Raw genomic sequence first — 16,039 nt, forward strand, 5'->3', positions numbered from 1 at the left:
TTAGTCAGAAGCACTGACCTCTTTTCCCTTAGATTGCCGAATGAAAAAATGACAATAGCTAACACAGCAATAGCCATCTGGTGAGAATGCCGTGTCTTGAACCATAAATATATAGGTCACATAACAGAGTTGCATCTTATTGGTCATGTTGCCTAGTGTGGTTATATCTGATTGGTTAATTCTTGGTACCAGAAGTCTTTATATACAAGTATAGGCACCTGAGTTTTTTAAAAGTCACTCTGGAGCAAAAAGGGTAGGTAATTACTATTATTATATATTTTTTGAAAAGTAATCAAAATTATATTTTAAAAAATATATTTTTATTCATTTTTTTAGAAAGAGAGAAAGGGAGAGAGAGAGAAATATTGTTGTGAGAGAGAAACATCAATCAGCTGCCTCCTGCTACCCCCTACTGGGGATCGAGCCTGTAACCTGGGCATGTGCCCTGACTGGGAATCTAACTGGGACCTCTCAGTCTAAATGGGATGACGCTCAGTCCACTGAGCCACACTGGCTGGACTATGCTTATTTTTTGTTAGATTGGCAAAAAATACATTTTTGGTGTGCTGCAGAATTTTAGTAATTAGTTTATGTGAGATGAAAATAGTTGAAAATCACTGAACTAAGGTGTCGTTAATCTTTCCTCTCTACCATCAATGCTTTCATTCTTATAAACAACTCTCTCTCTCTGTATGTATATGTATTTATTATATATGTATGTGTATATTTTAAAATATTTCCACTGGGCTTTGTGTAGGAGGTGCTTAGTTTGCCACTATATAGAAGTTATGTGAGTCAAACATATTGAAGCTAATATGTACAATTTTGAAGGTAATAACCGTGTTCCTTCTAAAGTACAACACTTAGTTCAGACCTTTTACAGAGTCCTTCTTTTCTTCCTGTGCCATTAACCTGTGATGGAAAAGGTTTAGAGCTGCACATCTTTCTCCTGATCCAAGTCACTGAACACAGCAGAAGTCAAATGACCTATTGAGTTTTAGTTTAATTACATAATCAATAGCCAGAAAAAGTACATTTAAAGAAGAGTTGGTCTATTTTGTGGTTAGATTCTGCCTTGAGGTACCTAGGGAAGGAATGTGACTCTGCATTGTTTTGAAGAGGCAAAGGGGGCAGACAGGGACTCGGGAGCCGGCACTGTTGCGTATGACATTTAGTTCATGCTCTGTAACACAGACTAGTGTGAAATACCAATTCTGGGATAATTTTCTTTGTTTTCCCTCAGTCTGGCTATTCTTAAAAACCACATTAAATGAATTTAATGTACACAATTTGAACAAACTTGGAGTGTGTTGAGTTCTCCCTCTCCATAGGAATATTTCTCTAATTGCCTAGTGGAGGTCAATGGTTAAATAGATTTTAGTTTCTTGAAATTACTTTTATAGCCTGAAAAATAAAGAAACAAGTGATTTGCAAGTTGTCAAGTAGATAGAGTCTGTAGGGGGGCAGGTAGTTGTAGCCTGTGGTCTGGGAGGCTTGGCGGTGGTTGCCTGGAGTATTGAGAATGTCGGGTCTTTTCCGGGCACTTCAGGTGCAGTGGTGTGATTAGTGACGCCTGCCCAGAGTGCTGGAGGCAGCACATGGACTAAGTATAGACCCTTACGGCAGTGGACATTGTTTCTATTATTATTATGATTCCTTATTAGTTTCCCACAACTTATTTGACTTATCAGCCATACACTTATCTGTGAGACTGCACCATTTTTACAGAAAATGCACAGCTGAGTGTAATATCACATTTTTAGTTTTGCCTAGGTCGTTTCTTAAAAATAGGATTATGTAATGCCTTTCCCCTTCTTTAGGCTTTAAAGAATTGTTTTTATTGATACTGAGCATTTACTATATTTAGTATCTTTAAATAAAAGAATGAAATGTGACCTTTTCTAATGTTCTGTGTTTATACAGACTTTGTTTTTCATATTTTCAGACACTAGTGATGTCTTAGGTACTTGAGTCCCAAATCTGTGTGTGTTCCTTTTGGCTGTAATCTCCAGTGCCATTTTGTGTCCCTGGGCACAAGTCACAGAGCCACTCAGATATGCACACTTCCCTCTTTGTACGTTTCCGTGGTCAAATCGGCAACAGCAGAGGGGATCTGCTCCACCAGCTCATTGTTTTCTTAAGCAACATCTAGGTGTGTGTGTGTTGTGCGTGTATTAACTTCTCACCTTTGACACTGTAATTCAAAATCTAGGTGACATGTTCCAGCAGCTAATATGCATTTTGTAGTGTAGTCGGTCAGGTTTACCGTGTAATCCCTTTGATAATGCCCTCTTTTGTAAATACATAATGGAAGTTACAATGGAGTCCTGGCGAGGAAGTAAATCAAAAGGTGGCAAGTTGCTTGACTCTTCCAGCTAGAAAGAGAATTTGGTAAATGGTAGAACAGGTTCTTGACTGCCCTTTAGAGAGGGGGCGATGGCGTTCTGTTCCCCCTTTCACCTGGGGCTTGTATTTCATGTACAGGAGGGAGGCCTGCATTATCATAATCCATTTTTCTCTTTAATGTGATCTACCAGCAGCTCTCATAAGTCTCCTTTCTTAAGAGCATTCCCCATTTACTTGCTCTGATTCACTGTTTATTTTCTTTTTAAATCATAAAAAGTGATGTTTTTGAACCAGCAGCATTATATGTAAGTTGTTTAAGGAGGTGCTACAGGGAAGAAGATTAGTGGTAGAGTCAAGAACGAGATGATGGCTGTGGAAGGAAATCTGTGAATAGGCAGCACATCAGTAACGTAGCAAGATAGTGGAAGAAGCATGTGAAACTTGAAGATCCTGGAGGAATATGAGTAGAATTATATTGTTGGCTGATGTCGAATAGTGCTAATGGTCCACCAACAGATATTTACTTCAGGGCTCTAGTAGGTAAAAAATGCCCAGATTGACCCCAATATGTAGAAAAGATATCCTAAAATGCATCTACCTGTTAAATGGTGATTCCTCGGGCAACATTCAAATGGAAGTATCAGTAGAAATAATGTAGAATTGTTCATTGACTCTGGGTCTTAAAATACCTGATCATGAGAATTTCTTAATTTATACAATTTTACACACCTGAAAAGATAAAACAAATCAGATTATTATTATTATTTTTTTGCAAAATTATTAACAGTTATGAAATTTCCTAGAACTTTTATAAAAAGGGAAAAATTTACAGGTTTTCTCCTTCTCTCATATAATATGCCATTTTCCTTCATAGTTCTTAAACTAATAAGCAACGTTTTCCCAATACAATGACTGTGAGTTCTAAGACACTCTTTTGGGGAAGGAAATGTAAAGGAAGACCAGGAAGGTGAGCACACACAGGCTTGGCCCTTGGTGAACCAAGTGAAGAAAGCCCAGTGCTTGGTTTTTGGGCATTCAGCCTTCTGAGATGTGGGTCCCAAGTGGGGCAGGAAATTGTTGTAGGAATTCCCTGATGTGTCCTGCAAAGTGTGCTCAGTCAGCAAAACCATTTACAGAGGACAGTGTGTGGCTGTTTTCCATTCTTGCCGTGGTAGCTTGGAGGTGGCTTCAGTTTAGATTTTCTAGGCATTGGGGATATCTTCCTTAAACAAGTCTGTTAACATTTGAATTTTTAGGGGTATACAGTGCAACATAGATGTAAATGCACCCGTTCAGATTTCTGTCTGAAGTTGCTTCATCTCACCCGTCCCGGGGTCCCCTATCCCTTCACGAGTGGGTCCGGATTGGCCCGTCTTCACAGCCTTGTCTGCATTGTGTGTCCTCAGGCTGTGTTTATTCCTGTTGCACCTTTGCCATTAGAAACCTTCTGTGTAGCACACGGGGCTCCTTGGGCCCCTCCGGCTCAACACCTTTTCCTCTGGACGTTTGTTGTAGTGTTAGTGGTTGTTTCTCATGTTTGGTGTGTGATGGGTGACCCCAATCTGGGTCATGGTCCGTCTCCCTGTCCCTGCTCACGCTGCCTCTCTGTCCACATCCCAGTTTCCTGCTGTCCCCTTTCCCATTACATCTGGGCTCACATGCAGCATCTTTGGGGATGGGTAAGAGTCCATGACTAAAGCGAGGGTTCTCTTTCCTTTGATTATTCTGCACTCGTTCCATGCGGCACACATTGGCATCCTGCTTTTTCCTGCAGGTGGGAGCCCTGGGAGGCAGGCTGGCAATCTTTAGTACACACTGGGGAGTCCTGCCAGTTGTTCATGGTGGGGTCTGCTAGGAGATGCTTTTGGTTGCTGAGTGACTGTGGTGTCCTGGTTGTTAGATGGGTTGAATACCATCCCTGTATAGAGAGACATTACTAATATTATTGTCACAAACTCCATATTTCATGCTTGATATATTCGTTCATCTTGTGTCTGCTTGCTTGAGTTAGCAATAAATGGGAGTGGGGCACTGAATCTTCTCACCATGTTAGTGAATACACCAGTTCCCCCATCTCTCTTTCTCTCTGTACACACACACACACACACACACACACAGACACACACACACAGACACACACGTACACACATTCACACAACATACATAGTTACAATTTTTTTCAGATATACATTTACATTAGCACGATGCATTTACATTAGCATGAACCTTGGCCATTATATAGTGTCTCTATTCTTAGTAAAGCCTTTCTTTTTTAAAACTTATCTTGTGTTTAAAGGTGGGGGGTCAGGGGACAAGAGTGAAAGGGAGGGCGTCAATGGGGGAAAAGGAGGGGTATCTGTAATTAAAAAATTAATTAATTAAAAGAAAAACATCAGCCTGGCCAGTGTGGTTCAGTGGATTGGGCATCATATCACGGACTGAGAGGTCCTGGTTCAATTCCTGGTCAGGGCACATGCTGGGTTGTGGGCTCCAGCCCTAGTAGGGAGCACACAGGAGACAGCTGATCCATGTTTCTATCTCTCTCTCCCTTCCTCTCTCTCTCTAAGAAAATCAATACAAACATATTTTAAAAAACTCTGTTCAAAAAATAAAATAAAATAAAAACGCCATGTCGTATTAATATAGACATTTTTAGTGGAATTGAAAAGTATGACAATATTGGCCTTTTAGCTGGCAAATTTAATCCATTTACATTTTTTTGATTATTATTATTGCTACTTTCAACTGTTAAATTTCTATTTGTCCTGTTTATTCTTTGCTGCCTTTTCTTACTATTTTCTTTCCTTTAATTTTTTTTTTTTATTATTGTGAATCCTCCCCCGAGGATATTTTTCTATTGATTTTTAGATAGAATGTAAGGGAGGTGGGGTTGGGGGAGAGAGAGAGAGAAAGAAACACGTATGTGAGAGAGACACATCAATTGGTTGCTTCCCACATGTCCCCGACCATGGCTGGGGCTAGAACCTGCAACCCAGGACATACCCTTGACCAGGAATTGAACCCATGACCCTTCAGTCAGTGAGCCGATGCTCTAACTGCTGATCCAAACCAGCCATGGCTCTCTTTCCTTTTTTATTGTATTGAGATAGATTTTGGTTCTTTAAAAAAAAAAAAAGGATTTTTTCCTTTTTAGAGTATTTAAATTTATGTACTATATTTCCATTCTTTGTGGTTACCTTTGAAATGTTATCACATTTATATAAGCAAAGTCTAAAATTTAATAATATCCTAACCTTTCTCATGAAGAATAAAAGGATTTTAGAATAATTTACGTACTACCTTCCCACCTTATTATCACCCAGTATTTTAGCTTTGTTGTTAAAAAATCCAGATGGCAGACAGTGTTTTTATTCCACACGGTGTTTGTTTTGTGTGTGTATGTGCGCGCGTGCACATGCCTTTACCATTGTATTTGCGTACCATTTCTTTTCATGTGTGAGCTTATCCCTTTGAAACTGTTGTTTTTTTGCTGAAGTGCATCCTTTGTAAATAGCTTCCTAGCAGACCTGGTAGTGGTAATCTCTCTCAGGGTCTGCTTATTTAAAATGTTTCATTATTTCATCCTTTAAAGGTATTTTTGAATGACAGGAAACAACTGTCGTTGCTACAAAAGGGAGTTGTTTAGATTTGGGAGAAATACTTAAAGTCATCTTTAAATCTTCTGTCATCTTTCCACCACTCAATACAGTTTGATTTTGGCGCTTGGATAAAATTACTTTCTTGGTTAAATCAGAGCATGAAAAGATGGCCCACAGCAGTCAGCGGGTCTCCTAACCCGAAAGACAGAGCTGAAAGCCAGCTTAATAATGGGATGGCAGAACCGTTGCCTTCTAAATGTGTTCAGACATAAAGTTGCATTAACAAAAAAAGTAGATTAGGTATTAAAAAATGTCAATGCACTTCTTTCATGAATGTTATGTTTTTAGGCACAAAGGGGTCTATGTCAGGCGTCCCCCAAATCACCCCCGGGTTTGATGATTCTCTAGGAGGCCTCACAGGACAGCATAGAGTCGTACTCAGGGCTGTGATTTCTTACAGGGAAAAGATACAGAGCGAAGGGAAAAGGTTCATGGGGCGAAGTCCAGAGGGCACCAGGAGCAAGCTTCCAGAGTCCTCTCCCAAAGCACAGGACACGCTTAGGTCCCCCAGCAATGAGTCATGACAACGTTTGCCAACTGTTGCCAACCAACAAAGCTTGTTAGAGACTCAGTTCCCGGCGTTTTCACTGGAGGCTGCTCACAGAGGCACCTTCTGCCTGGCAGGTACCCAGATCTGGACTCCCAGAAGGAAAGCAAGTGTTGAGCAGAAACCGTACTGTTTGTACAAACAGCGTAGGCACCGTGAACCACTGTGCCCAGTTAATGGTGGTGGGAACCCTCCCCAAACCCAGCCAAGGGCCAGCCTTGTAAGCTGGCCTTTCAAATGTAGCACCTAGGCCTGCTCTATGAACTCTTTGTGACAGAGTCCGTAAGGAAATAATGCGACAATAACAAATTCTTTTGACACCTGAGTTCTGCTCTCAAATTTTCTAGTTCTAGTGGAACTAGAAAATTTGTAACAGTGGTTAGGTAAACAAAAACTAGACAGGGAAGAATTAAGCGCTCATGAGAGAGAATACTAAAACAGGCGGACAGTGTGGCAAAGGATTAGGGGGAAATGGACGTCTGTTGGACTTTGTCAGGGGATAAGAATGAAAATGAAGATTAGCAGTTAGTTAGAAAGAACTAGCAGTCTTAAAATTAGCAGCCTTCTTTAACGTTCTTTATATCTACTATTCAGAGTTTGTTGATCTCAGCATTATTGACATTTTTAACAGGATAAGTCTTTGTTGTGATGGGTGTGGGGCTGTCCTGTGCATTGTGGGATGTTTAGCAGCATCTCTGGCTTCTACCCCCTAGATGCCTAAAGCACCTGCCTCCCCACACCTCCTCCAGTTGTGGCAACCCAGATGTTCCCGACATTTCCTATTGACAAATGTCCTCTGGGGAAGGTGGTTGAGAACCACTGTATTAACACAGATTGACAATAAATAAATTCATAAAGATCTTAGTTTTATATATTTAATGGTTTACTAGTATCTCACATTTACAGTAGTTTCTATTTAAAAAGCTCTTTCATGTAGTTCTAACAACAACCTCCTAAGAGGACCAGGAGTATTATATCCTCATGATAGAGACAAAAGCAATGAGACCCAGGTTAAGTCACTTTGTAGTAAAGCAAACAGCAAGTAGTAGTAATAGTAATATTACTGTTATTAATAATAGATATTTTATTGAGTGCCTACTATGAGCCAGACATTGTTTGAAATGCTTTACAAGTGTTAATTTTGGAACCAGCCTAAGAAGTGCAATCGTCGTGTTGATTTTACAAATGAGGAAACTGAGGCAAGAGAAGTGAAGGAACCTGCCCAAGACACACAGCAGTGAGGTAGAAGAGCCAGGTTCAAACCCAGGTGCTTTGACTCCACTGGGCTCTGGATAAAAAGTGAGGGGTCTGGGATTCTTGCTCTTGTCCAGCAATGTTCTTTCTCTTTGCTCCCTCCGTGGAGGTTGCCACTGCTTACACGGCTGTCTTCACGCTGACCAGCTGTGGTCTACTGGGGCGCATCTAACTTTTCCTATATTCTTATGAACTGAATCTCACAGATAAAAAAAGAAAAGTTGGAAGTCTTCTTTCTGTGACCTCACTTAGCTGTTTCAGATGTAGACTTCTGTTACTATCTTGATTCTTTCTCTGTTTATTTTGAATGTAGCATTTCATGATTTGTCACAGCTGTCAGCCTAGTCTTGAATCATACATTTCACCCAATTTCTGCATACTTCAGCAGAGAGACTTCTATTTATGATGCATAAAGATTTCATGATACTCTTTAGATCTTTCCACCAGCTCCCAGTGTAGTATATGCCACATGTTCACATTGGTGCTGTATTTTCCAGGAAATTTGTTCTTTTGTATGCTTTTAAAAAATGTTTCTCCTGGTTTTCTTTGAACATCCATTTCTCATGCCCTGTGCCTTCTGTTCTTTAAAGAATATGAAATGTCCTTCATCTAGGCTTAGTGATTTCCGTAAGATTTCTATCCAAGATATTTATTTTGGGAAGACCTTCTACAACCCTTTAAACACAGTATTTGGAAAGAGCTAGAATGAACTATATAGTAGCATCAGTTTTAAAATGCGTTGCTTCTCTGTTCCTAGGATCACATGAGGGACCCTGGCCCCTCAGTTTATTTCTGTGTCTGGTTTTCTTTTGCAGGTGAGATGATGGGTGAGTGGGAGTTGAGACGATGACTTTAGAGCAGAATATTGTTGAATTAGACAGAAATTACTACATGGACATGATGGTGAGAAACCCAGGATTTTCAGATATGTCAACTTTGGCCAAATTAAGTAGGTTTCTCCCCAGAATGTAGTTATTTAAGCTAATGCAGTGTTTCTCTTTGCTCCCTCTGTGGAGGTTGCCACTGCTTACACTGTTGTGTACTGCAATTTCTGTAATCACACTTACTTCGGAGTTTTATGATTCCAATTCATGAGACCATCCCACTCCCCCTTGACGGGTAGGCATTGTTTCTCAGGACCTTATTCTCTTGAATTTTGCTGTCTCTAAAGATAACTTGGATCTCCAAAGCCTCAGGTTTAAATAATGCTCATGGCCCCCCGTAGTTTCGGATGTGAATTCCTTCTTTCCTTCAGCATCTATTATTTTGGTTATTGACACGAAATTGAACTTTTTCTCTCAGATCAAAATTTTCCACAATTTCTTCCTGTTATGTCTTGTTAGAGAAGTTATGTTATATATAGATGAACCCACCATTACAAAGTCATTACATTTTAGACTTGAAAAGGATATTGGAAAAAAGTGCAAGGCATTGCCGTCTGTTTATAGTTCTCAATATAATTGCTCAGCATGTTGGTGAGTTTGCTGTTTGGCCACCAGAACAGCAGAGAGTCTTCTAAAAGGCAGCCCTGGCCGGTTTGGCTCAGCGGTTAGAGCGTCGGCCTGCGGTCCTGAGAGACCCGGGTTCGGTTCCCGCTAAGGGCGCGTACCTCGGTTGCAGTTTGTCCCCGGCCCTGGTCGGTTGTGCGGGTGGCAGCCACTCGATGTGTTCCTTTCGCATCGATGTTTCTCTCTCTCTCTGTTCCTCTCTCTCTCTCCCACTCTACCTGAACAAAAAAATGGAAAAATGTCCTCAGGTGAGGATAAAAAAATAAAAAAATAAAAAAAATAAAAAAAAAGGCAGCAGAAGGTTTCTAATTATTATTATTATTATTATTTTTAGTGTAAACCTTGTTCCAAATAGAACAGTATTAAATACCAACATCTAGCATATAAAAGTGGTGTTTTATTTATATGCATGTACTTTGTAATTTCAAATCCGCCACGTTTTCTTATTGTAAAGTCAAAGAGTGAGAATAATTCATGAAGTGATACTTCAAAATGAGAGGGAGGGGTGGTCAAGTGCAATTTCTCCAGCACCAGAATGCACTGATTTTTGCCTGGTGTGGAGGAAATTCACGTACTCACAGAGAGGCAGTTGCAAATTACCACCCCCCCCTTTCCTCCACTGCCTCATTCACTTTTCCATCTCTGTTTAAAAATTAAACAGACTTTGTAATTAAACATAAATGTCAGGGGTAGGCTGTCCCTTCCAAGTCTGCCCCGGACTGTTAACCTGTGCGTTAGCACAGTAGGGTTTCGATGGGCTAAACTTTCTGTAACATATTCGAGGGTCGATTTTAATTACAGTGTTTCAGGTAGTTAGAAGACATATGTAAATTCTTAAAATTAAACACCGTGGAACCCCTGAAAATCTCTGTGAAACTTTATTTTACAGAATATATTCTTTTTTTTTTCTTTTCTCTTAAGAGCTGCTATTATTTTAGCTTTCAAGTAGAGCCATGTGCAGTGTCTGCGTTTTCAAGTCGCGACATTCAGCTTGCTGAGCTGGACTCGGGTCCGAGCGCCGACACTGCGCATGTCTGAGGGGAGCCCGCCAGACCCGCCCAGGGTGTGCCCGCCCAAGTCTAAGGCTCCAGGGTGACAGGGAGAGGCCTTGCCTCCTGAGGCTTCCTCACTGGAATCAGTACCTAGTTTGACGGACGTTTGACACAAACTGGACTGTGTGGCCTCTCAGCCTGGGTCCGGGGAGGAGGGGGGGGAGGCGCGGCCCAGGCTGGGAGCGCGGTGTCCGTCTGGCTCTGCGGCCCGACCCTGGCTGGGCTGCTGCTTTCTATCAGCATCCCGTCGCATCTGTTAAGATGACCCCGAGGGATTGTAAAGTTTAAATTAGGTTGGTTTACGCTCTAAGAAGGCAGAAAAATTATGTCAGGTTTTTGAAGGATGTTAATTAAAGTAGGTAAAGTGTGCCCAGTAAGTTATGGCATTTCAACTTCAGTTGTCTGGGAAGTATACTTACGTGGGACATTTAGGGACTGAAGAATGCTGGCAAAATGAGGCATTGATGTACGTTCTCCGGCCCCAAACCTGGCTCCACAGGCCTACGGAATATGTTTAATCCTTATTTCAGGAGGACGAGCGTACTTCTGGCTTCTGGTAGACGGTTCAGACTTGTGCGTTGACAAACCATTACTCCACCAGCCTTCTCACAGGAAGCCAGGAACGGGGATGCCGGAAAGAACCTTCTACAGGGAGACCCCGGTTCGAAACAGCAGGCATAGAGGACTCTTGAGAAAACACAGGAAGAGACCCGGGGTGGACATCACCAAGGAGAGGGGCCAGGGTGGGGGCTCGTTGAAGGACAGATAGAGCCGCAGCCTCAGGGGAGCCTCAGAACCAGCTGGGGTGGAGAGGCGGCCCGGGGGTCAGCCACCGTTCCCCCGCACACGCAGTGGGTGCCCCCCTTCACCAGCAGCAGGGCCTGCGTGTGTGCCCACGTATGCTAGAACACGTGAAGCCGTGCTGTCCCCTGACCTGTGCGCAAGGGCTTCGGCTGAGTGCGGTCTGCCCCTCTCTCCCTCCCTTCCTCTTTCTTTTCTTCTTTTCATAAGTATTTATTGAAGTCATACTATGAGCCAGACACTGGTAGGTGCCGAGTGTGCTCTGACAAAGGACAGGACAGCCTGTTCTTGCTGCCACAGAACTTCCCTTGTGTTGTGAGACAGAGACATGTCAACAGGAACGTACAGATGGATACGCTAAGGATTATAATGGGAAGGAAAGTACATTCCAGGGCACGTTTGAGAGACCAGGAAGGCTTCCTGAAGAAAGTGACATCTAAGGCGAGACGTAGGTGATAGAGAAGAGTTTGCCAGGGAGGCGGGGTGGGGAGCAGGATCAGTATTCCAGGGCAGGAGACAGCGGGGGCAGGAGGTGGGACAGAGAACGGTGACTCTGTGGCCAGAGCATGGCAGCTGAGTGAGAAGTCTGCAGAGGCCTGGTCATGGGGAAGACAAGACGCTGGACTTTATTCTCAGACCAGTGGGGAGCCTTTGAAAGGTTTTACTCAGAGAAATAATGCATCAGCTTGGCATTTTAGAACATTTGTTTGGCCATTCAGTTTGGAAGGGCAAGGCTGGCAAGCGTTATAGTTGCCTGAAAGAAAAATGTGGCCCATAATGGGAAAAAAGATGCAACGGAGAAAAGTAAATGTCATTGAACCATAGTTAGGAGATAAAAGTGATAGACTTTGTGACTGTTTGATAGGATAGGTGAGGAGTCAAGATTACTTCCAGGTTTCTGGCATGGGCAGCTGGGCACTAATTAATGAAAGAGAGAATACAGTGGAAGGAACTTGGGGTGGGGTGGGAGATGGACAGTTAAGTTTCAGACTGGGGGATCTTCTGGTGGGCATGGGATACGCACAAGGGCAAATGCCATTGGATCTGAAGTTGAGGGCAGAATGCTGGGCTGGCAATATAGACCTGGAGGAATTAACATTTACGGGTGTGTGTGTGTGTGTGTGTGTGTGTGTGTCCAGGGCTGTGGGAATGAAGGTGATCAGTAGAGAGGAGACAGAGAAGAAACAGCTAGATGGGAGAAGCCAGGCCAGGAGTGTGTGGTGACACAGAAACCAAGAAAGAATGTTTCAAGATGGAAGGGAGGCCATGCAAGAGGAAGACCGAAAGATGTCTGTTGGATGTATCCACAGGAAGTCATTGTGACTTTGACCAGAGGAGCTTCTGAACCAGAGCTGGGAGCCAGAATGCACAGAGTTTAGGAGAGAGTTGGAAAAGAGATGAGCAGGGACATGAGTTGAGGCCTCTTCTTAAGGAAGTTTGGCTGAAGGAGAGAATAGAGTCTGGCCCCCACATGCTGAGTGAGTGGTAAGTGGGGTGGACAGAGGGACAGTGAAAGGTAGGAGAGCCATGAGCACACCAGATGCTGAAGGGAAGTAGCTAAGAGAATAGAGAGGCTGAGGGTGAAGTTTGGGGAGAGAATAGGAATGACTGGGTGATAGAGGCGCCTGAGAATGGGTGGGTCGCAGAATAGTACAGAGATGACCGTAGCTAAGAGGAGAGACAGCTCTTCCCATTGTGACAGAGGGCAGAATGAAACATTGGATGTGAAAGCCTTGCTTTGTATCATAGTATTTTAATTATGTTCTTTAAAAAAATTTCTCCACAGACACTACCCCAAGCAGTCCTTTACCACTGTGGCAGACACACCCGAAAATCTTCGCCTGAAGCAGCAGAGTGAACTGCAGAGCCAGGTAACTTCTCCGAGGCCCGTGTTCGCTGCATCGGTACTAAGCATTATTCACAAGCCTCTCCTCGGAGCTTCTGTCGTCGCGCCGTTCATGCCGGGTCTCAGCGTGGGGCTGACGGCGTCTGGGTGGGCATCTGGGTGAAGTCGCCGAGCGTCACTCGTCCCCTGGTCTTGGATCATCCCCACGTTCTCGGTTCTGTTATTCACATGGGACTCGGGCGAGTAAACGAGCTCTGGTCCGAGTCAGTGTTTCCCAACAATCTTGATTTATTTGGTCCTAAATATTTAGAAACATTTTATAAATAGCGTTCCCGCACCACATATGCAGGGGAACAAGAGGTGTTAACTTGACCCAGTTGCAGTGCGTGTGGGGCTGACACCCTGTCTGTGTATCTCACACCAGTCACCAGCTTTGTTTTCATCCTGTCACTCTATTCATATTTCTTTCAGCTGTCACACTGACAGCATGAACAAAGATGAGAACACCACATTTGGCTCCCTGTCAACCATTTTGGTTGGAAACCTGCCTTCAATATGGTGAAACACATTGGTTAAGACCAGGGATTGGAACGGCAGTGTTTTTTGTAGGGATACCCACCTCTTCTAAGAAACCCAGGGTACTGCTTGGGAGTAGTTATCTTGCCTCAAGTCTTGCTGGCCATGGTGTAGGAAGGCTCTGCAGAAACGTAGCAGCCTGCTGGTCAACAGTGTATAGGTATACTTCATTTTATTGCACTTTGAATTATTGCACTTCGCAGGTATTACTTAAAAAAAAAATTGAATGTAAGACCCTCTACCAGCAACAAGATTATGACTTACCGAAGGCTCAGATGATGGTTAGCACTGTTTAGCAATAAATATATATTTTTTAATTTATTATTTTTTCTTTATTGATTTTTTAGAGAGAGGAAAGGAGAGGGAGAGAGAGACAGAAACATCGACAAGTGAGAATATCAAGTGGCCACCTCCTGCATGCCCCCCACTGGGGATTGGGCCCACAACCTGGGCATGTGTCCTGACTGGGAATCGAACCGGTGACCAGGCAGCAATAGATATTTTTAAATTAAGATATGTACATTGTTTTTATTTTTTAGACATAATGTTATTGCACACTTAATAGACTGGAGTGTAGTAGAAACATAATTTTTATACACACTGGGAAACCAAAAAATTCATGTGACTCACTTTATTGCTACATGTGCTTTGATGCTGTGGTCTGGAACTGAACCTGCAGTGTGTCAGCTGTGCGCCTGCAGTGAATGACACCAAGGAGGAGGAGGGGAGGCTGGGTGCGAGCCCCCTGCTGCTCTGGTCACTGTGGGACCTTGGGCCAGCCACCCTGACTCTTTGTGCTGATGTAAAGTGAGATGGTCTGTCTTTTGTACCTGTTTTGAGGGTGATCGAAAGTATCAAATAGTTAAGTGTGAAAGCATTCTGAAAAGTTAAAAAATAATCATGTGATTGTGGAGGCTTATTATTATCATCCCTGAAAATCCTTTCCATGAAACAGGGAGAAAGCAGAATGTGTGAAGGAAAGAGGTGTCTGGCTAGTACTCTTTGAAAATGACAGGCTGTAGCTGTTCTTAATGAAAGTGGTTAGCTCTCAGTTGCACCGTAGCTCCCATCACCCTCTTTCTGGGGGACTTGGGACCACTTCACCATTCATGTAATGAGAGGAACTATAACCCAAAGTAGAGTTCCCTGTTGGCTAACAATGCCATGAAGCCTTGGTTGGCTGTTAGTTTCTGGTTTGTGTAAAATGCTAATTTTTGTGTGCTAAACCATTAGTTGAAAAAATTGAGTGCTGGCCAAAGAGAGGCACTGTTGCGGGGCAGGAACACCCTTTGCTCGTTCGTACCGCGGAGGGTGCCAGGACCGGTCTGCAGGCTGTGCGGAGCCGCGCGCCTTTCTTCTCAGCAAGTTGGGATTAATTAGATACTTCTGCAGAAGGACTTCCAGCACACTGAAAAACAGAACTAGATCCAGCAGTCAAATATTTGTTTCCTGCCTCTTCTATATGCTTGTTCTGTGCAGAAGAATTTAGACTTCATTGATCCTCCCGTCATAAAGCTCACAGGGTGTCTGAGGAACCCGGACTCACCTTCCCCGCCGTCGCCCGAGACACCCCCCACCCCTCCTCCCGGTGACCCTGTGTCATTCACAGGAAGGGCCCCGAGCAGAAAGGATAAGTGCTGGAGGCGGCTTCTGAGTGGAGCCTTGAAAGTCACTAGAAGACCTGATATGGATCCCTGTCCAAATCCCCTTCGTTTGGCAGGCACCCGCTCCCCTTGGGTTCTTAGCCATTCCAGGTGCCTTCAGCTTGGCCCAGGGATGAATATTTTTTTTCATTCTCAACCGAGGACATTTCTGCATTTATCTTCAGATAGAGCGGGAAGGAGAGAGGGAGGAAGAGAGAGAGCATCCATGTGCTGGTTGCCACCCACATGACCCCTCAGGGCCGGGGACAAACCGCAACCGAGGTCGTGCCCTTAGCAGGAACAGAACCCGGGACTCTCTGGTCCATGGGCCAAAGCTCTAACCGCTGAGCCAAACCAGCCAGGGCCAGGGATGAGTATTTATTGTGTTCTTACCTTGTGCCTGATTCTAAAATTGCGAATGAAAAAGTAGCTCACTCTTTTATGAAAGGCTGGTTTTAGTGTCCCTCACGCAGCAGGCTGCAGGCTTCAGAGGCGACGCACATGTGTGACAGGCTGTCGGGACAGAGCCAGTAGAGGCAGGCACAAAGCACCGGGGGGTCTCCAGGCTGTGATCCGATAAAGACATCAGATTGTCTTAAAGATTTTGTTCAAATATCTCCTCTAGGAAAAGTAAGACTTCATCAGGCAGACAGTGTGGGGAAGTTCAAGTCAATTGAAAAATCATATATTGAGTTGGGCTAGGCCCTGAGGAGGGGGTGTAAAGGTATCGCCATCACCGTCAATCTGGCTGTATTAGGGCACGTAATTTTACATATGTTACTGCATTTAATCTCAAACAGCCCTCAG

The 16,039-nt window shown here is 43.5% G+C and overlaps 1 protein-coding gene across 1 annotated transcript in view; it reads left to right on the forward strand.

Moving 5' to 3' along the window:
* Positions 1-16,039, forward strand: part of LOC118640517 (LIM zinc-binding domain-containing Nebulette-like) — a 153,738-nt gene that overhangs the window by 129,267 nt on the left and 8,432 nt on the right. Inside the window, exon 3 of the mRNA XM_036277395.1 lies at positions 12,954-13,038. Coding sequence (XP_036133288.1) covers positions 12,954-13,038 — 85 coding nt within the window. The remainder of the gene's footprint in view (positions 1-12,953; positions 13,039-16,039) is intronic.

This window comes from Molossus molossus, unplaced genomic scaffold, assembly GCF_014108415.1.
Source record: "Molossus molossus isolate mMolMol1 unplaced genomic scaffold, mMolMol1.p scaffold_m16_p_1, whole genome shotgun sequence".
In the NCBI taxonomy this organism is placed as follows: domain Eukaryota; kingdom Metazoa; phylum Chordata; class Mammalia; order Chiroptera; family Molossidae; genus Molossus; species Molossus molossus.